The following is a 27,668-nucleotide window of genomic DNA, read 5'->3' as shown; positions in this document are numbered from 1 at the left end:
ACTGAACAACTCTTCCAGCCTTTGGAAATCCTCCTTCCGGGAGGAGCACCCCTTATTTGAGCTGTCTACACGGTGCAGCTGACTTCCAGGATCCAGGTGGGGAGAGATGAGCTTTCCATCTCTCCCGGATACTTTTGAGGCACAGCAGATAGAAGAGGGCCAATATCCCAGTTTTAGCAGCCTGGCAGCAGTCCTGGTAGGCAGGCCCACAAGTCAGACCCAAGCTTCAGCAGCCCTCCTGCTCTCAGAGGCTGGGCTCCCATCTAGTCTCTGACCACAACCCTCATTCCTTGCCCCTGCCTATCTCGCTAGGAACACCCGGGAACCTTTTCTTATCTGCTTCAGCACTTCCTTCCCACATGGAAACTGAAATATGAACCTTGGTGGTTCATACTTCCCCAGTCAGCCACACTGGATTCAGGGGTGCCACCAGGAGTGAGATGGAAAGTAGTCCCAAGTCTTGGGTTTTCTAGGATTCCCTGTGAAACTCCAACACAGCAGACCCCATAAAAGGCAATGCAGAGTCTGGGCGAGCCTGCCTGCAAACCTTGGTTGGGGCAGGGGGGTGTCCATTTTACCCAGATACATAGAGGTTCCAAACCCAGGGGATAGGGGTGGTATCTACCCAAGAACCCAAACCTCCAGAGACACTCATGCCCTCTCTTTTATCTGGCAACAAGCCCATCTGGGGATGGACTGGGTCAGTCCTGTGCCCCATCTGAGCCCTGACTCTCCTGCCACCAGATCCTGTAGAATCTGAAAGTGGAGATCCTGGGCCCAGACTCTCAGCTCGCCATGTCCTTTCTCCCTTCAGTCTAAGCTAATCGCACAGACAACTCACAGGCAAGAAGGGAGAACAGCATGCCAGCTACACAGAACAAGGCTCTGCCCTCAACTCACACATCCCCACCCCTGGCACCCCATTTAGACACTACACAGAGCTAGTAAGACAGCCCATGGGAACAAGATCACCTTTCCCCAGTGTCCTTTATACTAAATGGCCACAGGGACCTGGAGAAACGGAGTGAGGTCAAGGTGAACCAACCCCCAAGTTTAGCAACACACTCCTGGCCAGCCTCACTCACCCCTGCAGCCATACTGCTGTCTGGACTGAGGCCGACTAGAGGGCACAGACAAGCAGGCAGAGAGCTGCCGGCAAGGCTGGCAACGCAGCTCTGGCATGGGCTCCCAAGAGGTGCACACAAACCCGTTGGTAGGGAACCAACAAAGTTCTCTCTCAGGGGGTTGGTTCCCCAGAGCAGGCGGCAGCTCCAAGAGCACCCCCCAGCTAGTCACCAGTCCCCCAAACCTCTACAACTACACCAAGTGCACCTTCTGGATACTCTCACTTCTGCCAAGGGCTAGAGCTGCTTCTGTGCATGCGGGTGCTCCAGGGTCACTTTCAGACCCATGTGCCCCCCACCCCAACATCACCTGCAGTGGCGCCCAGGCACCAAGCTAGAACAGACTGAGCATCGCTGGTGTGGGCATTTTCCTGCTCCCACGAAAGCAAGGATGAATAACAGAGACATTCACTTCAAATGCCCCTCCCTACCACTCCACCTGGCACAGACTAGAGACACAACCCCACATGTGACTTTCTCTGCAAGGACCCAGTTCAGCATTGAACCACTTCCTGACCAACAGCTTCTGCAGAACTGCCTAGGGCCTCACCTAGGGCCAAACTCGGGGCAAGCAATCAAATGTCTGTCTCTGTCTTTCTAACCTGGAGTAGTGAGACCCTGGATAGAGCCTGACCTTGCAGGCAGAAACCACCTATGGGTTTTATTGGACTCTTCTTTCACACAGTCCCATTGCTGAGCAGTTTGCCCTGCCACCAAGGGACCCCTTGTGGTTGGGAACAGGCCTCTTTGGTGGTTGCTGCTCCTCCACATTGGGCTACGATGAGCTGTTCCCTCCCTTCTGTTCCACGTGTGGCAGGTAGGCCTACAGGCTCTCTCTGGTCACCTCCCAAAAGTTGAGCCAGGTTTGAGCAGGCCCTGTCCAATTAACATCTGCTCCCCTCTCCTCCAAGGACTTGTCTCCTGGTATTCAGCTGAGATGTATGAGGTAGGTATCCAGGAGGGAACACAGGCAGGAGCAGGGAGTGCAGGCAGGTGACCCATCGGGAACTGTGAGCTGTCAGTAGGGACATGATGTGCCTTGTCTTCTGAGCACCACTGACAGGCCATCACCAAGTCCAGACTATAGGAGTCTGGTCAGAGCCACTCCAAGTCATCAACTCCCTCCAGTCAAGAGTAAAACACTGTGGAAGTACTTGCCATAGCAATTAGGCAAGAAAAAGAGATCAAGGACATCCATATAGGAAAGAAAGAAATTGAGCTCTCACTATTTGCAGATGACATAATACTATATTTAGAAAATCCTAAAAACTCTACAAAAAAATCCTAAGATTAGATTTTTATTGTAAAGTGGCAGGCTACAAAATTAATATGTAGAAGTCATGGCTTTCCTATATACAAATAGTAAAAGAGATATAAAAAACATTCCATTCACAATTATGCCTCATAAAATCAAGAACCTCATAATCAACTTAACTAAAGAGGTGAAAGGCCTATACAAAGAAAATTGCAAAATATATACAAAAATCATAAAATATACAAACATATACAAAAATTACAAAACATATAAAGAAAATTACTACATAGAGGAAAACATAGGCAGAAACACAGAAAATGTCAAAAAACTATAAAATACATAGAGGGGCCAGAAATAGAGCAATGAGGTAGGGCATTTGCCTTGCATGCAGAAGGACAGTGGTTCAAATCTTGGCATTCCAAATGGACCCCCGAGCCTGCCAGGGGTGATTTCTCAGCGTAGAGCCAGGAGTAACCCCTGAGCCTGCATGATATGACCCAAAATCAAAACAAAAGAAATACTACATAGAGAAAAACCTAGACAGAACTCTCCATGACACTGAAACTAAAGGCATCTTCAAACATAAAATACCACTGACCAAGTAAATGGAAGCAATGATAAACAAATGGGACTACATTAAATTAAGAAGCTCCTGTACCTCAAAGGAAATGATGACCAAGGTACAAAGACCACCCATGGAATAATAAAAATTCACCCAATACCTATCCAATAATGGGTTAATATCTAAGATATATTAGGCACTGTAGAGCTTATCAAGAAAAAAAATCCAACCCCAAGAAAAAATGGGAAGAAGGGATGAACAGACACTTTCTCAAAGAAATACAGATAGCCAAAAGGCACATGAAAAAATTCTCCACATCATTCATCATCAGGGAGATGCAAATCAAAACAACAATGAGACACCATCTCACACCACTGAAACTTGAGCCCATCAAAAAAAAAAACCAAAAAAACAAAAACAAAAAACAAAAAAACAGTGTTGGCACCAATGGAAAGAGAAATGGATTCTCATTTATTGCTGGTGGGAATGTCAACTGGTCCAACCTTTTCAGAAAACAATATGAATACTTCTCAAAAACACTAGAAATTGATCTTCCATATGACTCAGCAATACCACTGCTGGGAGTATGTCTTCAAGATTCAAAAACATTATGTAAAAAAAGATCTATGTACTCCTATTTTAATTGCAGCACTATTCACAATAGCTAAAATAGCTAGAATCCAAGTGTCCAAGAACAGAGGAGTGGATAAAGAAACTGTGGTGTGTCTATGCAATGGAATACTCTGTAGCTGTTAGGAAAATGAAGTCATGAAATTTATTTATATATAGATAGACATGGAGAGTAACATGCTAAGTGGAATGAGTCAGGGAGAGAGACAGACATAACAATTCACTCATTAAAAAAGAAAATATGATATAAGAAGAATACTCAGAGACAATAGAAATGAGAGTTGGAAGTGCAGTTAAGACAGAGGGACTACAATGACAACAATAGTTGGAAGTAATCACTCTGGACAAGAACTGGATGATGAAAAGAGGTAAAGTGATATGCACGATACCTTTTCAATAATAGTATTTCAAACATGGTGTCTAAAAGGAAAGAAAAGGGAAGTGGGGGGAAGTGTTTGCCATAGAGATAGGCTAAGGAGATGGGGGACAGATGGGAAAGAAACTGGAAAAATTGGTGGGAAATGTATACCGGTGAAGGGGTGAGTGTTCAACACAGTATGACTGAAACTCAACTATCAATAATTTTTTTTGGGGTCACACCTGGCAGCGCTCAGGGGTTACTCCTGGCTCTATGCTCAGAAATCACTCCTGGCAGGCTCAGGGAACCATATGGGATGCCGGGATTCAAACCATCGACCTTCTGCATGAAAGGCAAATGCCTTACCTCCATGCTATCTCTCCAGTAACAATAAATTTTTAACTGTTTCTTACAGTGATTCTACTTAAGAGAGTGTGTATGTATTTTAAGTAACTCTCCAGGCCACTCAGCAGGTGACCAAGACTTCACTCTTTTTAGTAGCCCACAGTCTCCAGCTCTCAGGGGCTGGTGTCCCCCAACACTATGTGAAGCACTGGGGAGACACAAAGATTGCACAAAGGCCAGTGTAACAAATCTGCCTCTTAGGTGGGCTACAGTGATCCCGACAAGAAAGGCCTGCTCTAACATTACCACCCACCCACCCATCCTGACCACAAAATTCTATGGAGTGTATGTGTGATGGGTGTGGGGAGGGGACAGGCCTCAGGAAACTCATAATCTGAAGGGATGGAAAAGAGCTAGCTATGAAGACAACAGCTGGCTCTGACATAGACATTTGAGCAGTTCTTGGACCTCCCGGGGACACAAGAACTGTCCAGAACTGCAGCTCAGCTGAAGGGCCCTGAGCAGAGTAGGGCCCCAGGTGAGATCGAAGGCCTTGATCTCTGTCTCCAGTCCCACCACCTCCCACCATGGACATGCATGGGTGGGGCTGGAACAGGGAGCAGGTCACAGCAACATGAGGGACCTAACAGAGCTTTGCACCCTGCTTCATTCCCTCCCACTAGCTTCTCAGGGTTTCCTTGCTCTGTACCCCAATACTAAATGCCCAAGGCCTCTGTGCCATGAGTGAGCACTAGAGGGCGCCACTGCCCTTCCTAGTGAGGACCATGCCAGCAGTTGTGAGAGCTCTTTGCCCCAAGAAATGCAACCCAAACCTCTGGGCCTGTGGGCAGGCTGCCACATGCCCCAGCTAGGCATCCTGAGGCATTCAATCCCTCCCTCAGATGTTAGCACCCATATTCTAGTCAAGAGTCAGCTCACCCTTTCCTTTTCTCAAAAGCCCTAGCAAGTCTCTGGGGAAATAGCCATCAGGCCCAAGGCCTCCACTATGAATCTATCTCAAGGAGGACAAGGCTGCCTTATGCCCTGCAGAGTGCAGTGAACAAGCACAGAATTCAAGTAGAAAGACTGGAACCTCATCTTCACTCTCTCCACCAGTGACCAGGCTATCTTCAACTCCAAGGGGTTACCAGGAGACATGGAACAAAAGAAGCAGAGAAACAGAACAGTTCCAGTCCCCCACCCCCACCCCAAGACTCAGGGTCCAACCGAGTCTATGGCCAGAACTGGGCCTACACTGATCTACAAAAGCCACCAGCATCCCTTCAATGTCTGGTAAAGGGTCAGAGGTACACAACAGAAAATTACTCTGAGCCCATGCTGCCTGGCCCTTGCTCCAGTCACCTCTCTCTTCACTCACCACCTACAAAAGTTTATACTTGGACTAGGGCAAGTAGCACTAGGGCATCAGGCTCAGGCTGGGGGTGGGGGTCTGAGAAAGGACCAACGCTTCTTCCATGGGGGTTGCAGAAGGCTGGACGGAGCCCATGCTCTGGTGCATGTGTCTGACTCGGGTCCAGAGGCTGCCAAACGAGCAGAAGAGGCAAAAGTGGTCTTGCCTAGAGACAAACCATACAGGGAGGGCACCAGTGACTCAGCATGTCTCAGGGAGAGAGAAGGCCCAGGACCCAAGGACACCTCTTCCCTGTGCGGGGACAGTTTGGGGGTCTTCTCTCTTGTCTGTCACTGCTGGAACCGGCCTTTTCCCTGCCTCCCCTGAGTCACCCTGGTCAACTGGCCCATAGGCCCTATGATCTCTGCCTGGATTGTCCCAGAGCCCCGTGGCAGCCCCCCCACTGGCTCAGGGTGACAAAGTCTTGGGGAAGAACTTGCATGTCCCACTCCTGGGGAGCAGAGCACGTTCTTGAGTGTGGCCTCCACTGTATCTGCCCTCCCTCACCATCACATATGTGCCAGAGGGCAGCACCCCTGGGTCTCTGGGGACAGTACAGATGATAAACCTCAGAGCAGCTGCATACTGCCTCTCACCAGGCCAGGGGTAGCAGCTGGGGTGAGGTGCAGGGCATGGGGTGGAGGGGATGTCAGTCTCACCACTCCCATCTTAGAGAGAAGAGGAGACCAGGGGTAGCTGCAGGGATGCGTCTGAGCTTCAGGGAGGGTGGGAAGGTCTGAGGGGACAGTCCCTGGCACCACCCATCTATTTACTCGGTCCAAGGTTCCCTATGTTGAGGCCAGTGGGTACAAGGTGTCAGTTAGGAGGAATGCCTGGGACTGTACCCTGAGGCCACGCTGGGATTGGGGGGGTGCCAATTCCCAGGACCCCTCAGAGCACTGCGCTCTTGAACTCACCTGGTTCCGTATGTTGACGACAAGCGACAAGCCTTGGACAGAGACGCCCACTCCACCCCTCCCTGCTCACGCATGCATAGCCAGAGCCCCTGCAGCCTGCCCAGAACTGCACCTGTCCCCCCTCTTCCCCAAACCCAACAGCCTCTGCCTTAACAGAGAGGAGCCCGCGAAGGACCTACCTGGGTTTCTGCGTCGGTTCCTTAACTTCTCTCAAGCCAAACCAGCTACTCTTGGCTTTCTCCTCCCCGCTGGATGTGTGGTGGGGTGAGGCCCCTGAAGCGGTGCCCCCTCGATCCCCCAGAGAGCTACGGCGCCCGGACTCACTCCGCCCCAGCCCCTGGTGGTGAGGGTGGAAGAGGCCTATGCGGGGTTTCCGCTCCTCCTTCCTGGCACCCTCCTTTTCGGCCTCCTTTTCAGCCACTATGGGGGTGGCCACCTGTACAGGCTTCCCCTCGGGGAACCGGACCCCTGCCTCCTCTCCTGAGTGGCCGGTGGAGGCTTTGGTCTGGCCACTCGGCTCCTCAGGCCCCTGTCCCGTCTCTGAACTACTGACACTGCGGCTGCCTCGGGCCTGGGGCTCGTCGGCCTGCAGAGGAACCTCTTCGGAGGGCCTTGCTGAGATGCTGCCTCCATGCAGGGAGCTGGAAGTTGGGAAGGGACCTGAAATGGAACTGCGGTGGTGTCGCAGGAGGCCCTGGGGCTCCTCGTTGTAAATGTGGCTCCCATTGACACAGAGGGAAGAGCGGGAGGCCATGTCCAGATGGCCCTGCATTTCAAGGAGGGCCCGAATGGGAGCCCCTCGAGCTTGGCTGGCCTCGTCGCTGTAGGTCCTTTTGTGGGTGAGCAGCTTAGGGGACTGTGTGGAGTCTCGGCCTGCAAGGGAAGCACAGTGGGGTTAGTGGAGGTGGGAGAAGAGTATATATAGGCCCACCCTCTGGGTTCGGGGGAACCAGGTGCACTCACCCCCCTCGCTGGACAGCCAGCTACTGCGGCTGGGCGAGCGGGTTAGGAGCTCAGCGCCAGGGCCCTGGAAGGCCAGGCTCCCACTGGCTGATGACAAGGTGCTGTCTGAGCCCAGGGAGGTGTTGGACTGCGTCAGGGACGACTTGCGCAGTTTGTTGCGGAGGAAGAAGCCTTTGGCTTTGCCCATCTTGCCCAGGCTGCCCAGCTCGGGGTCTTCCAGGGCACTGCTGGGGAGGATGGCTGAGGCAGACTCCAGCTCAAACTTTTTCCGGCCCTTCATCTTGTCCTTGATCTTGCTGAAGGGGGAGCGTGGCTTGTCCTTCATGGACAGGTCGAACATGCTGGCGCTCAAATTGTTGCGGGTGAACTGGATGGTGACCTGGATCTCTCCCCGTTCTTTCTCCTTCTTGCCCGCCTTGGAGTGCAGCTTGTACCACCTATGAGTGGGGTGCGCAGGAGAAAACTGTGGGCACAGTGCCTGTCACAGCCTCTCCTGCCTGCTTTGGGGGGGTCATATGCAACCCCTCTCCCTACCGGTTCTAGTTCAGGGACACCAACCCTGCCACTCTAACCTACAACGCCACCAAGACAGTTAACAGTTTTCTGGAGATGGCTTGGCCAGCTGTGTCCAGGCAGAAAGGCTGGTCACAGTTCCCGCCATAAGATGCTCCATGACTGCCCCTCTCACCTGACACTTGGCGGCCCAGAGGGGAAGTACAGGGATGGGAGGGACACTTCTAACCCTGGGCAGGTTACAGACTCGACAGGCTTCCCTGCATTTCTCTCTGTTGGCATCATCTCTGACTTGCCCCAGAGCCAAAGCGAGCCCAGGAAAGAATAGCTCACCCAAAGGTGCCTGGCCAGGAAGACAAACACAGTCCTCACCCACTGCTGGGTTCCCCAGCAACACCTCTGCAGGATGGAGGGTAACAGGACAGAGTGGAAAGGAAAGAGAAGCCACATGTGTGGAGCCGGAGGTAGTGGTTGGGAAGGGTGGTTGGAAAATGCATAGGAGACAACTCCTTTACGCTGGAGACTGGCTCCCCTTTACGCCTCACCCCAGGCCTGAGAGCCGGGGCAATCCAGGTCTTTACTAGAAACCAGAAACAAAGTACAAGGGAGACTCAGCCAGACTTCACCAAAGCCCATGATTGCCTCATTACAGGCTTCCAGACACATCCCAACACAGGATCAATGTCAGGGTGGGCAGACCCCACCTACAGAAAGGGGATATGCTGGGGCCATTTCTCCAGCCATATCCCAGACCCTAAGGATGAGGCCTGAGAAGTTGGTTCTGCCTGCTGGGTAGCCTGACACCTGACACCACAACCACAGTAGGTACACCCCTCTCTCCCCATCTTCCAGGTTGGACAGCAGACAGTCTCTTCAGGGAAACAACCAGGAAGCTTCTGGCCTTCCAGGCACTGGCCCAAAGCAAGGTCAGGTGTAGGGCTGGGAACACCTGTCTCTGTATCCCACCCGCAGGCAGCAAGAGGCTCTTTTCAAAGCTGAAATGAAGCCTTCTAAAAATGATTTTCAATCACCTATGGGAGAAATAGGTGGAGATTATCAGCAGTGGGACTAGGAAGTCTCACAGCTCTACATACAAGGCCCCTGCATGATCACCAGTAGTGATCCTTAAGCACTAAGCCGGGAGTAGCCTCTGCGTTCTTCTGAAAGTGACCCCAAAAAATAAAGAGGAGGCTTATCCATGTGAGAGGAGCTCAGGAAACATCTCTCTCATCCATAAAATAACCAGCAGAAAAATCAACAGCTCTCAGGGTACTTGAGGACTGAGAATCTTCTGTGTGACGGTATCTACAGACACCCTCTCATCAGACACTGGTCACAATTCTAGGACAATTTTTTTTAATGTTATTATTCAAGTAACTGTGATTTATAATGGAGTACTATTCAGCTGTTAGGAAAAAAAAGAAGTCATGAAATTTGCTTATACATGGATGAATAAGCTGAGTGAAATGAGTTAGAGGAGTAGACACAGAATAAACTCATTCATTTGTGGTATATAAGAAAAATAAAAGCTCTTGATTAAAAAAATAAAATAAAAGATAGTGACAATAGAGACAAGGGGCCGTGAAGACCAATTCATGGGAGGAAGCTCGCCACAAAGAGCAGTGAGGTGTTAGAATAGAGCTGGAACTGATCACTCTGGACAAGAACTAGGTGCTGAAAGAGGATTAAGTGATATGCATAGGACCCCTTCAATTAGCAATATTGCAAACCATAGTGTCAAAAAAGCAGAGAGAGAGAGAGAGAGAGAGAGAGAGAGAGAGAGAGAGAGAAGTAACATGGGTAGGAGGGAAACTAGGGACATTGGTGGTGGGAAAAGTACACTGGTGAAGGGTGGTGTACATTCTATAACTAAAACTCAATCATGAATAAGTTTTTTTTGTTTTTTTTTGGGGGGGCCACACCCGGTAACACTCAGGGGTTACTCCTGGCTTGGGGGACCATATGGGACGCCGGGGGATCGAACCTCGGTCCGTCCTAGGCTAGCGCTGGCAAGGCAGACACCTTACCTCTAGTGCCACCGCGCCGGCCCCATGAATAATTTTTATCCACGGTGCTTAAATTATAAAAAGAAAAGAACCGTGATTTATACCGTATTGATATTTGAGTTTTAGGCATATAATATTTCACACAAATCCCACCATCAGTCTCAACTCCCATCACCAGTGTTTCCAGACTCCATCATCCTCACGCCATTCCCACTTCTCCCCCAGTTCTCGCTGCTGCCTGTCACCTTGAGAAGCATGTTCAATTCTAATGAGTTCTTTCCACTCGAGACCAGGGGAAATTGGAGTTAGATGGGACTCCACTGCATAAACTACTCTTAGAAATCTTGTTCATTCTTTTGTTTTTGGACCACACCCAGCAGTACTCAGGTTACTCCAGACTCCGCACTCAGAAATTGCTCCTGGCAGGCTCGGGGGACCATACAGGATGCTGGGAATTGAACCAGGATACGTCCCGGGTCAGCCGCATGCAAGGCAAATGGCCTACTGCTGTGTTATTGCTCTGGTTCCCCTATTCATTTTTTTGAGGAGAAATTGTGCCTAGAGACACAAAGAGGATGAAACTAGGAGCAAAACAATGCAAGAACAGTTTCCTAAGTGCATGGACAAAGAAAGTTGGATTTTGCTGGGAGATTTCAGAAGCTCAGGTTAAAATGGGAATGGATGCTTCCAAAGAGAGAAAGGTTCAGACACTGAGAATAAGAGTGCCCTTTAGTCCTGGTTAGCAATGTTGGCACCATATGGCACCAAGCCTCCAAAACTCTACAGAACATGCCTACAGCTTGGTACTGTCCAGCCAAGCCTGAAGTGAGGTGCTCAGTTTGGCTCCTGAAAGGCCCCAAGTCCCTGCGTGCATTTATGTCATATATGCACACCCCAGACCAACAACACATGCACTATCCCATCTTACCCCCAAACACCTCAGTGAGTGCTGGGGGGCCCTTCACACCAGAGATCTGCCTGTTCCCCAGCCCAGCACCTTCAGAGCTTGTTGTGGATATGAAGAGGTTGGTGAAGTCACTTTATACAACATCCCTTTACACCGAACAGTACAGGATCCAGTCAGATCAAGGACTTTGCTAGCACAATAGCTTTTGATATTTTTTTTTCTTTCTTCCTTCCTATCCTCTGTACTATCACTCCAGCCCTGCAGTGGCTGCTTTAATGCTGAAACTTTCAAAGTTCTCCTGGGCGACAGACAGTTGCAGCCCACTGGAAGAGGCCATCTAGGACAAACCCTCATGTGGCCACCCTGGGCCATGAACCTGTCCTCTCTCCCTGATGCCCCCATTCAATGGTCTAAGTAGAGTGAGCCTGGAGGTTGAGGTTCCCTCTAGTCTGAGAGGCTGGAAGCACACACAAGCAGAGAATGGGGGCAGGTGCAGAGAGGATGTGTTCACATCTCTGTTTCCCCTTAATGAGCTAGGACAGAGAGGGGGCAGAAGAGACCTGAGAGATAGACCTAAGGGATGTATGGGGGGGGTGGTGGAGACAGAGAAGGCCTGATAGGGAGATGGTGTAGCTGGCAGCAACTGGGCCTATCACTGCCTCTTTCAAGGCCCAGTCCCAGACACCTCCCCACACCTGAACTGGGCCCTGTTAAACACAGGAGCATCCTGAGATGTGGGGCAAGCATGAAGAGTGTGAGTGCAGCTCCCAACCTGCCAAGCCCTATGGATGGCCATCTACCAGCTCACACATCCCCAGCTGGAGCCTGAAGGTTGGCCCTCAGCCCTGCTGGGCACAATCCTCACTACAGTCTTGCAGAGATGAGCTCTGGGTGAAGCTGCAGGGAACCATCACTGGCTCCACTGTCTATTTTTATCCTGTTTGAATTTTTTATCAAGTGCTCTCATATTAAGGTCATTGTAGGAAAATGAGACATCAAAAAAAAAATTAAAAACCCACCTATTTCTGTCTTATCTCTCAGTTACTAATTCATATCTCTCTTTTGGTCCCCAGCTGACTCAAGTGGTGGGAAGGTGTGTTGGCCTGGCCTTTGGTCCAAAGAATCTTTATCCCTGGGTCTGACTGCACCAGATCCAAGACCAAATGGCAGGACACTGCTGGAGGGCTCCTGAGGTCTCCCCTGGGTGCCCAGGTCCACAGGAGAAAAATAACACAGGTCATTCTGATGTGCATTCTCAGCTCTCAGCCTGTGCCCTGCTCACCCCCTTTCATCACACCCAGCTTAGAATCCTTCTTGGATGCAAAGCAGCAGCTTTCTGGGGGGCAGGAGCAAGCCCCTATCATGTGTGCCCATGTCTGCTGTCTTTGCTCACTGGTGGGTGACCTCCATTGCCAGGTGACTTCCACAAACCAGTGTCTCAGCCACCTTCCTGGGGCTGCTGAGAGGATGGTCAGCACGAAGCCTAGTCAGTACGGGGACAATGACTCTAGTTCCCACCCAGAGTTCTCTCCCACAGAAGTAAGCTTCAGGGACTCAACATGCTCTCTGACCCCTTGGGTCTTCAGGGCACATTGCAAGCTTCTTTAATAACTCTGTCATCAGTTATTTGGCTACAGAGATGGCAAATGTGCCCAGGAGGGGCTGAAGTACCTTCTGCCCTCCAGCACACACTCGCTCACTCATCTGCTGATTCCATCTGGGCTAGACTGATCCCGGCCCAAGCTGACACCTAACCTGTCACTCCCATCCAAAGATGAGACACAGCCACAGTCATTCAGGAATTAGGTTGCCCTCATGCTTCTGATTTTTGCAGACTTTCCAGCACTGGTCCATAGCTTTGAGGGATGGGCTTGTACATGGTCTGCTCCATGAAAGGCACCACATAGACCTACAGAACCAGAATAGCAGGGGCTGGGCATCTAAGTATGCACTCAGGGGGTGTCCCCTCAGAAGAATGAGGACCACAGCTGGAGGGTCCCAGCTACATGGCTTCCACTTCATAGACCAGAGAACAACATTTGTTTCACCTGGGATCATCCTCAGGAACACTCAGGGCACAAGTTCTGGAGAAACCCGATTAGTCCCAGACTGGTTCCAAGACCCCAGGCAGGCACCCCACTTGAAGACTTCCCAGACCAGCATGACCACCTTCCCTGCAAAAACCATGTCCAATATAGCATTGTCGCAAGAGAGAAGAGACTGGGGAGTGGCCCCACACAATCCCCCAACACTCATCCAGGTCTCAAAATCTGGGGCTCATGCACTGCCAGTGGCACCTAAGATCCCAGAGGCCAGGGAGACAAGGGGATGACAATGATGATGGCATCTGAGACCTAGCTTGGGTATGACCACAGCCAGACATGCAGACACAACAGAGTAAGTAAGAGACAGGAAGGGGATAGACACTGTGCCTTGAACTCTGGTTAACATGCAGATCAGTTGGAATGAAATGATCAAACAGTGTAGAAGGCACTTGCCTTGCACATGGCTGACCTAAGTTTTCTGACATCTCTCAAGCACCACCAGGAATAATTCCTGAGTCCAGAGCCTGGAATAAACCCTGAACATTGCCAGGTATAACTCAAAATCTTAAAAAAAAAAAAAAAAAAAAAAAAAAGGCAGCTTTCAGCAGGTGTCCACATAGTGGGCCAGAGAGCTTCAGGGTGGAGATGCAGCAGAACTGGGTCTCGGTGGGCTCCATTTTAGAGGACAGGCATGCAGGTGAAAAAGGAAAATCGGGTTATGGAGCCTGTCTGAGAGCCAGCACAAGGACGGGGGAGTTGTTGCAACTTGACCATGAAGAAGTCAAATTCTAGGCCCAACTCCCCATTGGGAAATGCTGTATTTCTCAGCAAGGTGAAAACCTTGGTTCTATCAGGCAACCCCACACTAAGAAAACTGATACTAGAAAGGGTGCAGGCATGGTCCTCACAGATTCAAAGGGACATAGATATGGGGTGTGAAGACCAGAAGCTCTTTCTTCCACCAATGGCACATCCTGACAACATCCTGAGGGTTTTTTCCTCTTCCCAGGCCATGAATGACCTTGCAAGACAGCAGAAAAGCCACCCCCCAGAAGTCCTGAGGAGACACAGGAATGCTTGAAGTGGGGCCCCAGATCCAGCCTTAGCTCCACTAAACTCCATAGCTGTGACTCATATCCACTGTCAGCACTCAGCCTTCTCCCCTGCTGGACCCTTCCCCATCTTCAGGCAGGGGCCAGGACAAAGGTGGGGTGGGAGGGGTGAGATGCACATGGACTCAGCTAATAGCCACCACACCAGGAAATCTGCAGTGCCAGGATAGCTCCCTCAGAAACTGGGGGGACAGTCAAAGCCACAGACCCAGGTACATCTGGACCAATTTCTTACATATATCTGTCCAGAACTTATTTATTCTCTACACAAGTGCCCCTTTCTAAGCCCTCTTTCACACATCATTTATTTCAGACACCCCCAAATCCATGGGGCATCACTTCCCACCATCCACACACATATCTGAACATATCCGAAACCCTGGCAGTGCCAGCTGCCAATTCTATCCAAGAGTCAGCCTGCTCTCACCACCATCACACTCAACCATGGTTCACACACTGGACACCGACTCCTGACCAGGGAAGAAGGAGCAAGGAGACAGCTTCAGAGCCCCAGTAGCTCTGACTCCCTTTTACTCTCTCACCTTGTAAGCGTTCTAGAGCTCAACAGAACTTGTTCCTACCAGAGGCTACAGCATTTACTTCTCTCTCTGCCTGAGATATAGGCCCCATCTTCAGGCCACCGCTTGATCCCAGGCTCATGGATCTCTCCTCTCCTCCAACTATGCCCCACTTGCTTTTTTATTTCTTCAAAAGAAATGACAATGGTGGGAGGTAGGTATGTATTTCTCTTGATGAGGTGGGCTTGAGGTGTTGGACCCTGAGAGGGGCTGCCTTATGGGTTTTGGGGCCTGGTTGCCTGGTTTGTGTCCAAGCCACTCCACAGCCCAGCTTTAAGGCACTGGGAGGGTCATCTAAGCATCTCATGATTCTGTTCCACATCAGTCTCTAACGTGCTGCTAATGGACTTTGGAACCCTCACAGACCCACCGTGAGGCTCTCGAGAGCGAGCAGAACTGAGCCCTGCAGCAGGAAGTACCACACAAGTGTCAGCTCTTTTGTTCTGCAGACATAGACATGGGGGTACAGGGAAGTTCTGCTGGATGAAGTCACACTTATTTTTAGTGAAAATGAGATCTAGACTCTGAACTCTGGCTCTCTGCTGGACTTTGGTAAATGCACTAGCCTGCATCCTCCTGCAAGTACCATGGGTAGGCATTCACACACACATACACATACACATACACACACACACACACACACACACACACACACACACACACACACGCACATGCAGCCCAGAAACCCTGTATCCCTCTGTAAGTATTGAATGCACATTGAATGCACACTTGCACACACTCACACAGCCCAGAAAGCCCAACCAAGGAATCCAATGTCATGCCCTTTATAGCTCTAGAGCAGGAGAGTGAGACTATGCTTGGAGAAAAAAATGACACCTTCATTTCCCCTAACCTCTAACTAAAATGTAGCAGGCTTTGTCTAATTTTGAGGTTTTGCCACAGCAGCAGTACCAGGGAGGGCCTGACCATGCCACTTAGAGAAAGCTGGGACTTTCACAGCCCATTGTCGGGGTAGCCCATCATTGGCGTGCTGCAGTTGTCCCCAAGCACTTCATATCCATCACTGCTCTGAACTTCAAAGTCATCAAGTCCAACTTGGGGCCAAGATGCCCCCAGTTAACCCTCCCCAAGTCCCAGGACCAGTTCTCAGCCACTAGGCTGTGTCCCACCAGATGTGCAGTTTCACTGTCCTGTGTGCTCACCTGCTGGGGGAATGTAGGATTCAAAACCACATCTGGAAGCAGGTGGAGTTGAGTCAAGGCCCAGGACAGGGTCCTGCCTGACCAAGCCAACTCTCAGGTACAGGACATCAGGGTGGAAACAGTACCAGCAAGCATTATGTAGGAGCTGCAGTGTCAGGGGTTTGAAGAAATGACTCAGCTGTGCTTCCAAGAAAGAGTAAGAAACCAAGAGGAAGGGGTCAGTTATACTTGGGAACCCTCAAGCGAGCCCCAACAACTACGAGTGGTCTGAAAGTCCTGCTGGGATCCTGACTCAACAGACTGCTCAGGAAAACTTTGTTCTGCTAAGAGAACATTTAAGGGCCAGGAGAGATAGCACAGCAGCGTTTGCCTTGCAAGCAGCCAATCCAGGACCAAAGGTGATTGGTTCGAATCCCGGTGTCCCATATGGTCCCCCATGCCTGCCAGGAGCTATTTCTGAGCAGACAGCCAGGAGTAACCCCTGAGCACTGCCGGGTGTGGCCCAAAAACCAAAAAAAGAAAATTTAAATATAAGCTGAACATAGGATTTCATATTATTTTTTTTAACCATAGCGAGGAGTGTTCAAGGATACTCCTGACTGCTTGTGGGGAATGCTACCAGGAGTGCTTGGGGGAATCAGGCAATACCAAGAATTGAACACAGGTCCCCTGCATGCAAAGCATGCACTCAGCCTCTTGAGATTTCTCTCCATATCACAGAATGATTCTTAAGAAAACTGCTGATTTTATGAGTGATATCATCATGGTTTGGTTTTGTTCTTTCTAAAAAACATGCAAATCTGTTGGTGGCCACTGAAAATGTGTACTGAAGAATTTCATGAGGCTACTGGACCATTTATATTTGCCCTCTGATTCCACTGGGGAATTAACAGACTTTTTCTTTTTCTTTTTTTTTTTTTTTTTGGTTTTTTGGGCCACACCCGGTAACGCTCAGGGGTTACTCCTGGCTATGCGCTCAGAAGTTGCTCCTGGCTCGGGGGACCATATGGGACACCGGGGGATCGAACCGCGGTCCGTCCAAGGCTAGCGCAGGCAAGGCAGGCACCTTACCTTTAGCGCCACCGCCCGGCCCCTAACAGACTTTTTCTATCAGACCCTTGCATAGGTCAGGGAGGCCCTTTGGCTGAGTACCTGGCCTCCCCCAGGTTCTGTAACTGAGACTGCCTTCCTAAGGCCCTAAGTGTGAACCTCCAAATGTCACAGATGCCCAAGGAAGTTGCCAGGGAAAGAATAGGAAGCTTCAGCCAGACTTCTGCTTAAAAAAGTCCCCATTTATTAGTCAAGAACAAGAAAGAAGGGCTGGAGAGATAGTACAGGAGGTAGGAAAATTGCCTTGCATGTAGTTGGCATGCATCACATATGGTCCCCCAAGTACCACCAAGTACCAAGTACCACCAGGAATGATCACTGAGCTTAGAGCCAGGAGTAAGCCCTGAGTACTTCAGGTGTAGCCCCAAAAGACAAAGAAAAAACAAGAAAGGAAGCATCTTGGAAAAGCTGACATCTGAGTGGGGAGATAAGGAAGCCAGGTAAGTAAAGGGGGAAAGAGATTATCATCACAGAAATACACATGGAAATGAAGTGCAGAAGAAGGCTGAAATACCAGCTGATTTTAGGATGGTAAATAAAGAACTGGCACTGCTCCTGGACCTTAAACAATGGGTAGGTAGAAAGGGGGCAAGAGCAGAAGTGGGGAGGGTGGGATATATCAAGTAGAAGGAAGGAAATACAAGATACCCAGGGCAGCACAGCTGAGACAGGCAGGGGCTGACCTTCCACATGGTACTGATGAACTGTTAACACCACTGTCCAGGGAAGGGGCTCCAGGCAGAGTACCTGTGAGACCCTAGATTCAGTCCTCAGCACTACAAGAAACAAAGTAAAGCATCCTAACCTCCTGGTTAGGATATAAAGCAGGTTAGCGTACATGCACTTGAGAGAGTTGGGTGGGGGGGAGAGTCAGAAGAGAGAGGAGAGGGGAGAGAGAGAGAGGGCAAGATAGAGAGGGAGAGAGGGAGAGAGAGAAAAAAAAAGAGAGAGAGAGAGTGAGAGAACAAGTGAGGCTAGTCCCACCAACTCCTACAGCCTTAGTTGTGGTTCTTAATGTAAAGGATTTAGACTCAAAGCAGCTGCAGCTGGGATGGGAGTTTCGGAGCAAAGGATTAAAAAATATTATTAATTAATTAGGGACCAAAACAATAGCACAGCAGGGAGGGCATTTGCCTCGCATATGGCCAATCCCAAAGGGTCCCCTGAGGATTGATTCCTGACCACAGAGCCCAGAGTAATCCCTGAGCACCACCAGGCGTGGACCCCCCAAAAAAAACAAAAAAAAGTTTTAAATATTAAAAATAAATTAAATAAGTGGCCTTAAACTAGGACAGGAGCAACTCGAAAGGTGGGAGGAGCCAAGAGTGTCCCCTGTTTGTGCTCCATGGGTGCTCAGTAGAGCCATTCCACCAAGTCCCCTCTAGCAGCAAGACTTGGCATTCACCTTTCTCATTCCATCACAAAGCACAGAGTCCAAGACTGAAGCATCTATAACCTGCTGGATAGCCTCAAGGCAATTGACAGGGCTTACCTTCACTCTTCAAATAAGCTGCAAAGCATTTGGGACAGAAGAGGCAAAAAGGTAGTACAGGGGTAAGTCTCTTGTCTTGCATACTGCCAACCCTAGTTCAATCCCTGGCACCCTGTTTGGTCTCCCAAGCACTGCCAGAAGCAAGTCCTGAGCATCTCAGGGTATGGTTCAATCTGTCCTGTCAGAGGGAGTTGATAAGATAGGCCATTAGGGGCAGAGAGAAGTAAACTAAAATTATTACTGGAGTTGACAGAGACTGGAAAAGCCTCGTCCCTAGAGTTGGGCTACCTGAGGCTTCCCCTTACCCCTAACCCCTGGCAGGAACATTCTTCTCCTGCACGACTGGACAGGAGGACTCTGGGCCACAGGCAGCCCCATGTGAGTGCCCAGCCACCACTCACTCCTCAATCTAGCTCACCCTTTGGTTTGGTGTGGACAGTAATAGTGCTAGAGGGACACAATGCTGGGCAGGACAAGGCATCTTATCAGGCAGATTCGTCTCTCCAGCTTCGGCCATCAGAGAGGCAGAGCCCAGGGCAATTCCTCCTATAGGTCCCAGTCCTCTACAGGCCACCTCAGACCCCAGCCTCCTCCCGCCTCCTGGCACAAATACCTAAACTAGTCATTTTCCCACTGCTGTAGGCTGTCAGCCAGGCCTCCAGGCCACAGCAGAGAGTCTAGCGGAAAGAGTGGAGAAGCAGGAAAAACACTGGGCATGGACAGAAACCCAGCAGGCACAAGTGACATTTGGGGTAGCTCACTTCCCCCTTCTGGAACCCTCCATCTTCCACATCTGTAAAAATGGGGGTCACGCTGTTTGCCTTCAGGGAAGAATGGAATGAGTTGATGCCAGGAAAAGCACTCTGAAAAAAAAGTAGGTCAAGCAACACCTAAAGATCTGAACTCACTGTCTCTCCCCGGGCTTTGCCAGACTGCCAGCACCTGGGAAGGGAGGTGGCCTGGCTGACCTGCCTAGGAGAAAGCAGAGAGCAGCAGGGTGACCTCTCCCGGGGCATCTTCAGCATACAGGGAATAAGCAAGAAGATCTGCTGAACTGGGCTAGAGAAATAACACAGCAGGTAGGGCATTTGCCTGCAGGCAAATGACCCAGACTCCATCCTGGCACTCCATATAGTCACTAGAACCTGCCAGAAGTGAGTCCAGAGTGCTGAGCCAGGAGTAAGCCCGGAATGCCCACAGTGTGACCCCCAGGCTTTCCCCCCAAAAAATATATAATGACCTGCACCCTTTCCTCAGTGTACTCCTACCCTCATCTTCACCTCTGATGTGAGTCTCAGCAGTGTCTGTCCCCATGTCAGACCCCACCCACTCCCACCTCAACACACACAGGGAGAGATAACTACCAGCAACCTTCTACAGGGAGGCAGGGGCAGGTGACCACAGACACAGCCCACCTGTGGGCCTGTGAGAAGAGATGCATTTGTGCTGACGAGGGTGTAGGGACACGATATCTCAGCTCTGACATGCCTGGAATAACTCTGGACACTCAGAGTATGGGATGCAGGATGGCTGGGTGACTTGAGGTCAAGGCATGGGCAGTCTTTCTTTATTGTCCTCTGACCCTTTAAAATATGAACTGGAATCCGAATAAAAATATAAGTACTTTGACTCAAAAATAAGTCAGTCTAGATGTCCATCTGGCTTTTCTCTACTTGCTTTTCTTGGTCCAGTCCCATCACCAACACTTATTGCCCCTGCTGAGGGGATACAAGTCAACTTCCCAGAAACTCCCTGCTCACCTCCCAGCCCACATTATGCCCCAGCTCTCATCCAAATCTCTCCTTTCCCCAGGAAGCCCACCTTGATTGTGATCAATCCTCTGCCCTGTCCCTCACACCCTCTGTAGGACCTCTGTGCTCCTCTGTAGGACCCTCCTTCCTGGGCAAGTCTTGACTTAAATGGAGCCCTTAAATCTCCTAGGGGAGGGCTAAGCACTTCTTTCTCTGGTGTCCACCAAGGTCCTGACCTAAGCACAATGGATGCCCACAGAGTGTTTACTGATTTTCCAGCAAAAGAAAGAAGGAAAGGGGCCACACATGGCTGAATGAGGAACTGAAAGGTTTGGTCACAGCAAGAGGCACATGAGCCACTGGAAAATGCCAGCAAATCTTGTAGTGGCTGAAGATCTGCTTAGACTTGCTCTGAAGTCCAGAGGAAGAACCCTTTAAGGCAGAACTTCCCAGGTGACCTCTCACCCTCTTTCCCCAAATACTAGACCATACCCTCATCCCCCAAGACAGAGCCACAGACCAAACATGATCATTCCTATTGGTCATACCTCGCAGGACACAGCAGGTCATGGCTATCACCAGGATTCTCTTTGGAAAGAGACAAAGTTTCAGGTGAACAGCTACCTGGTCTTTACTCAGCTAAATTGTGGGAAACTATAGAGAATTGGGGGTGCTGAGACAGACAGTACAGTGGGATGATGAAGAACACAGACCTTCTTTTAGTTTTTTAGTGGTGACAGAAGGCCTCCTCAGGGAAACTCAAGTACCTCAGGCTTATAACGCAGCATTGCTCAAGGACCATGTGGTACCAGAGATCAAACTCAGGGCCTCCTGAGTGTCAGGCATGGGCTCCAGCCCTTTGAGCTCTCTTCTTGTCCAAAGAGAGCAAAGAACCATTAGCTAGGCTGTCTGGACCTAAAGCTCAACTCTGCCCCTTCAGAAAATTCACTTCACCTTTCTGTGCCTCTGTTTCCCCACCTGTTAAACCCAGTAACAGTACCAGAGACTCCTGTAGGTTAACTTTCATGTAGAATGAAAGAAAGGGTTAGTGATCCCCACCAGAGCACTGAGACAGGAAAGATCCTCTGAAACAGCATGTCCCATGCAGTTGATATGAGATCACAGAGAAGGGCAGTGGCAGCCAAACAGCCTGATAGCCAGTCTGACTGTCCTTAGTCTATGTCCTCTCCTCATGGAGGCCTTCCCTGACACAGCTGCCCCATGGCTGCCAGTTCAGCACATCCTTCCTTGTTAGGTTCCAGCACACAGCACTTAACTACAGCCTCCTCCAATAAGGGCTCTAACCTCCTCGCAGGACCACATCCTCCAGGCATGCAGTCTGGAAAAATGGCTGGGGTATCCGCATCCACCTCTCCTGTGGTCACCTCTTTCCACCAGCTCCCCTAAGACTCCTCTTCACTCTGTGCAGGAAAATGGTCTTATCCAGAAAAACCACTGCAATGCCCTCCATGCTTGCCACAAAGCTTCCAGGCCAGCCCAAATGTCACCCTCCCATCACCAAAACCCTACAGGCTTCTCCACAGAAATCTCTGAATGCACATAGGGCACTCTTCTATATTCTTCTTCTATATCCCAAATCCTACAGCTCGGTAGACTGCTAAGGCCTAAGAGGAACCACATCAAACTCCCCCTCTGCACCCAGCCCAGAGTCTTCACTCTCCCTCCCCAGTCTCATGTGGGCTCTTTAAACTCAGTTTTACAATCTGAGGCCTTTGCAATCCCAGGACTCTAGGCTGTGTCCCCTCCCATCCCTTAGGTCATCTGAAGGTCAAAGTGGCAGGTAATAGGCTCTTGGAAGTACCACCTGCTGGGAACTAAGCAGAGTGAAAGGGGTGGATCGCTGCCCCCAGGAACATGTCTGGGCCCCACTCAGCTCTCTCTGCTCTGGAGAAGAGAACTGTCAGGGCTATCAGTGCCCCAGGACTCACACTCAAGCTTATTTTGATGGCCTGGCTGTGGGGAAGGGCAAAGCTCCTTCATGACTGTATCATTTTACAGAGGACCGGCTTTGCACAAGGGGGACAGAAAACTGATTCCCAGAGAGCTCCTGTCATTGTGTCCTTTATCTCCATAGGGCAGGGTGGGGACCGCAGGGGAAACATCTGGACAAGGCCAGACTAGTCACCCAGCCAGGCAGGAGTAGCCATTCTAGCATCACAGGAAAGAGACAGCCCTCAAGGTCACCAGGGATGGCGCCGGTCCAGCTGTGTCTGCAGCTAAGACTCTCCCTAGCTGCCCAGTGGGAGGGGAGACAGGACAGAGAAGAAGAGATGCAGAGGGAACTGGAAGCCACAGGGGCTGGCTCATCTGATAGAGGGTACATTCTCCCAACCCCACCTCTGCCCCAGCAAGCCCCAATAAAAAGCTGCCCCATAACTAGGGGAGACTCTAGCACCCTAATAACAGGTTTGAGGCAGCACCACACCCTCCCATCAGCTCAAGCAGACTCCCCAGTAGTCAGGCAGGCCTCCACCTCCAGGTCTGGGGCCAGACCAGGAGCCCAAGGCCAGAGACTCTGGCAGCTATGCTGCTTCACTAGGAGCAGTCCCAGCTAGTACGTGGCAGGGGGGGGAGGAGGTGGCACCATCTTCCTACTAAAGAGACGTGGACACTGTCTGGAGGCTGAGGGAAGAGTGGAACCCTCAAAGACCAGCCATCCCCTCAGATCCTTCTACCAGTATCCCCAAAGTCCTTAGGATATCTCAGACAATTGTGACCAGCCAAGAAAAAGGCTCTGACCTCAAATCTAAATCCTCCTTGGCCTAAGGCCTCCCAGAGGCACCCCATAATCCAATGATTCAGGTTTAACCAGGGCCAGGAGAGCCTCTCAGGAGACCCCCATGAGCAGCCTCTCCACAGTTACACCACTTTCACTCTTTGTAATGCGAAAGGATAAACTAGTCCCAACTCAAACTAAGCCCATTGACAGACTTCTCAAGCAGCCGGGTTAGAGGCAATGATCTGAGGCCCAACATAAGTATACTTGACAGCAGGGACTGTTCTCCACCTAGAGCACATATGGGGCATGTCTGCAAAGGAGCTAGAGGGAAATAACAGAAAAGAAGGGCTGGAGCCATAGTACAGCCAGTAATGTGCTTGCTTTGCCATGTAACCATCCCAGATTCCATCGCCAGCATCCCGTATGGTTCCCTGCACTGCTAGGAGTGATCCCTGAGCACTTGGGAGTAAATCCTGAGTCCAGCAGTGTGTAACCTCTAGACAAGCAAACAAAACAAATAAACGAAAGAGTAGCAAAATTTTTAGAGTATGACAATTTAAGTATGGCTTTACACAGGGGTGGGTAACTCAGTTTTCATTTTGATTTGAAAATTCTCTCTTTGAGTACATGGAGGAGTCTAATGAAATCTTCCACCCTAACCTATCGCACTTCCCCTGATCAAGGAGCTTCAAAGAATTACTGGAACATCTCAAACTCCAGAAGTTGCTCATACCCTACAAAATAGGACCTGAGAGTAGCCTCTAGTACACTAATATTTTGCAAGCCTGCTGTGTATCTGAAACTAAGGCTTTTACCGATGCTATCTTATTAACCTGCGCAAAGCTGCGATTATTATCATGATCTTTGTAGAAACAAGAAAACAGGTTAAGAATGTGCCTGTTTAGAAGTCACAGAACTGAGAATGAAGCTCCAGCCCAGTCCTTCCCTAGAGGACAGAGCCAGCTCCTAGCAAGGCTTCAGGCAGGATGGGGTGGGTGATAAGCAGAGCTGCAGGATGAGCTGAGCCTGACTTTGGGACCAACTTCAAAGGTCCCCCAATCCCAGTCCTACTTCTCCAGCTTCTAGAAGCAGAGAGAAAGGTGGAATTTCACCACACTCAAAGCCTGGGGGCTTCCTTGGGTGTTGGTGGCCCAGGTGAGAGAATTTTCTAGGATAAGGGACAGCTCCAGGGTCTGAAGCTACCACTGTTTTCCCCAAACCCTCTTTCTGCCACATACTTATTTCAGCCCCTCACATCTACTCTAGAAAGGGTTAAGCCCTACCTTACAAGAGAAAGCTGAAGCTCCAAGAGCTTACTTGACTTCCTACAAAATGGAAGCTTTGATTGGGATTTTGTATCTTGCAAGACCCCCATCCCCATTCCTGTCCCCTGAATCTTGGCCCTGCCCCTCTTCCCAAGCTGACTCCCAATGGGTGACATCTGCCCTTCTTGAGATGATCACAGCTGGCTCCGAGACTCAAATGTGGATGATACTTCTCTTTCCCTCCTTTACCCAAAGTGGAGGAAGACACACCCTTTCTCTTAGGCTGCTCCTCTCTCCTCAGTGCAGTGTCCAGATCTCCAAGCTTGGTGGCCTATGCCAGGGTATCTGGAGTGAAGGTTAGAGGCTGTGCTGGGCAGTGGTCCCCACCTTCCTCAGTGAGCTGGACTCCTGTGCCCAGCAGTGCATCCACTTCAAACTTTCCCTCTGATGGCCCTTGCTCCCTCCTCTTCTGCCCCCCTCGAGCATTATAAATAACCAGGCCCATGCTTTAGAGGAAAGGCAGCCAGGTGGGTGAGGAGAAGGCCCGGTGGAAAAAATGACTTGTAAAGAGTAAATTAAGGAGCCCATTCAGTTCGACGGAAGGCATGACATACTCCCCAGAAGGGACGACTGTCCTTGGCTGAAAACCGGGCCACCTGGGTCTACAAGCAAAGCCTGATCAGCTCAGGAAGCTACTGAGGCCAAAAGAGAGCAAAGGCAGGAGCTGAAGAAAAAAAAAACTGGCAGAGTCAGTGAGAGACCTCACAGCAGTCCCTCCCCAAAAGCCCGAAGATTCATGTTTGTCTGCCCCCCAACTTCTCCCAGATGTCTGCTCCATTAGTGTGGCCAGATTTGCTGCACGGTGGAGGTTCAAGGGCTGGGATGGATTTGTCTAGACTAGGAAGTCTTCAGAAAAAGAAAAGCATAGAGAGATGGGGGATACTTTCTGTCCCACTTTCACTCCCTTAGGTTCCAGGAGCCAGAAAGGAGAGGACAGAAACAGGGAGGAAAAGCAAAACAAAACAAGGGCCAAGCTGTACCACATGACCCCACACCCAGAACCAAACAGCAAGTCATGAGGGTAAGACAGGAGGCTGGGGAGGAGCAGAGAGCTTGGAACCTGGGGTGGTCCAGAACACAGGGGCTGAGGTCTCAGTCCTGCCCATATTTTGAAAACATTCAAGGTCAGATGTTTTCCTTCCAAATCCTGTGCCATTTGGTTCTGCACCAGGCCCCTCCACTGTAGGTCCTATCCCTCAGGGACAAACCTTTCCAGCACCTGTCCTGCCCTCTCTCTCCAGCCTAGGGGGGTGGGGAGGACCCAGGAGAGAGAGTGAGTCCAGGTCACTCCCAAAGATTCAAGGCAAGTTTGGGTGCTGGCTTTCAGATCCTGCCCAAGTCCAAAACAGGAAATGGGGCTCCAAATGCAAAGCCTTGATCTGAGCACGGGCAAGATCCAAAGCTGCCAAAATAAATGATTAAAAAAAATTTTTTTTTTCTTTTCAACAAAACACCGGTCTTCAGGGGTGGAAGCGAGTGGAAAAGTATCTCCCGCTGAGCATAAACTGTGCCACCACCTTCCTGGCCAGGACAGGCAACACGGGAGGAAAGGAGGGGTGGATTCTTGTGTTTACTTGCTCAGGAGACACTCCTGCTCTGAAGGGGCACAGGGGAGCCCAGAGTCCAGAAGGGCAGGTTCCAGACAGCAAGAAGAGCAAGAAGAAAAGAAGACTGGCCCTCCTCCGCAGAATTGGGGGTGGGAGCGGCTCTCATTTAGGGCTCACCCTGGAGGACACTCCTGTACCTCCCTCCTCCGACTCACCAGCCTCCTCACTGTGCTGAAGGCCTGGCTGGGGGGTGCTGACACAGTTTTCCTCCAGTTCACAGAAAGGGAAATAAATGCCCCCGAGGTTTTCCTTCTTGAGGTTCCCACCTTCCTCGATCTCTGGATCCCAGCCCTGACTGGATGCCAAAGCTAGCTAGCTAGCTAGCACTTCCCGCGGGTTCCTAGGGGGACCCCCAGTGGGTTGAGCCCTACGAAAAGCCAATTTGAGGCACTGCAGGGAATGGGTGGGGAACCCAGGAAGGCGGAGAGAACAACCAAGTTGTCAGTTTGCGCCCCTGGCGCGAGGCAAAGGGCGCAACGGGCCGGCCCAAGATTCTGTCTGAAGTTGGAGTGTCTATCCAGCCCCGCCCCAAATCCCTAACCGTGTCTGCCTGTCCCCCACCCACCCACCCACCCCACCCCACTCACTGCGTGTGCTGAGTGCGGCCGCCGCCGAAGACTTCGTCCAGCGCCACGGTGGCCTGGCCCAGGAACTTGTCGACGCCGATGAGCGAGCGGTGCATGGTGGTGAGCACCAGCTCGCAGGCGGCGGCCGCGCCCGCAGCTGCCCAGGGCGCCGCGCCCGCCTCGGCCTCCTGTGCCCGCAGCAGCCCGTCCAGCGCCCCGGGGGGCAGCTCGAAGGAGCACTCCTCGCGCCACTCGGGGCAGCCCCGCGTCTTCTCCACCACCGACGTGCTGTACTTCTCCCGGCCCACCTGGATCACCGTGTACGCGTCGCTCGTGCTGCCCGCGCCCGAGCTCTTGCCCCGCAGCCCGCGGGCCTGCAGCACCGTCACCTGGACGTGCGTGGGGAGCCAGCGGGACGGCCCCGGCCCCGGCGCCGGCTCGGGGTCCCGCTCCGAGGCCATGGTGCGGGGAGAAGGCGGCGGGCGGGCGGCCGGGCCGGGGTCCGAGGGCTAGGCTGGCCTGGGCTGGGCTGGGCTAGGTCTGGGTCGGGCCTCCAGCCTCCCGGCCGGCCCTCCGCGCCGCCCCGCGCCGCGACGTCAGCGCCCCGCCTCTGGGGGCCCGCCCCGAGCCCCGCGATCGCGACCCCGACCCACGCGCCGGTGCGTTGCGGTGCGGCCAGGCCAGGCCGGGGGGCGCGCGCGGGGCTGTCCCGCTGGCCACGCCGCAGACAGGCCCGGGATGGAGCGCGCGGTGCGGTGCGGTGCGGTGCGGCGCGCGTCTCCGCAGAAAGGGGCAGGGCCCACGCTGGCCACCGCCCACCGCTGCGGGGCACCCCACGCACCCCGCCTCTTGACAGGGATGGAGTGCCCGTTCCCTGCTTCCCAGCCAATTCCAAATCCGCTACCCTCCAGCGATGGACTATATCCCTCCGGGGGGTCAAGTTAGGGGGGATGCGGCATGCCCAGCGTGCCTCTCTGGCACCCCGCCGCCTGCCCCACCCGTCTCCGGAACGGGCCGCTCATGCGATTTCTTCCTGCTCGGGCGCGTGACGGCCCCACGCGCGTTAGTGACCTGCTGCGGGAGTGGAAAGGACCGACCGACCACTCCCCCTTGCCGTGACACCGCAGCGCCCCAGGCCTCAAAGGAGCTGGGCTTGCCCGTAGCGAGGACTGCGGAGTGCAGAATGAT

General features: G+C 51.5%; 1 protein-coding gene across 2 annotated transcripts in view; it reads right to left on the bottom strand.

The window, feature by feature from the left end:
- Positions 1–27,025, bottom strand: part of RAB11FIP5 (RAB11 family interacting protein 5) — a 33,181-nt gene extending 6,156 nt beyond the window's left edge. For both annotated transcript variants that reach the window (XM_049785040.1, XM_049785041.1), the window contains exons 1-3: positions 26,502–27,025; positions 7,566–8,002; positions 6,782–7,475 (exon numbers count right to left, since the gene is read on the bottom strand). In XM_049785040.1, the coding sequence (XP_049640997.1) occupies positions 6,782–7,475; positions 7,566–8,002; positions 26,502–26,941 (1,571 nt within the window). In that variant the 5' untranslated portion in view covers positions 26,942–27,025. The remainder of the gene's footprint in view (positions 1–6,781; positions 7,476–7,565; positions 8,003–26,501) is intronic.
- Between the last annotated feature and the right edge of the window lie 643 nt (positions 27,026–27,668).

This window comes from Suncus etruscus, chromosome 12 (assembly GCF_024139225.1).
Source record: "Suncus etruscus isolate mSunEtr1 chromosome 12, mSunEtr1.pri.cur, whole genome shotgun sequence".
Lineage (NCBI taxonomy): Eukaryota > Metazoa > Chordata > Mammalia > Eulipotyphla > Soricidae > Suncus > Suncus etruscus.
Note: the sequence above shows the minus strand (reverse complement) of the source record. Positions and strands in the feature narration are given on the sequence as shown.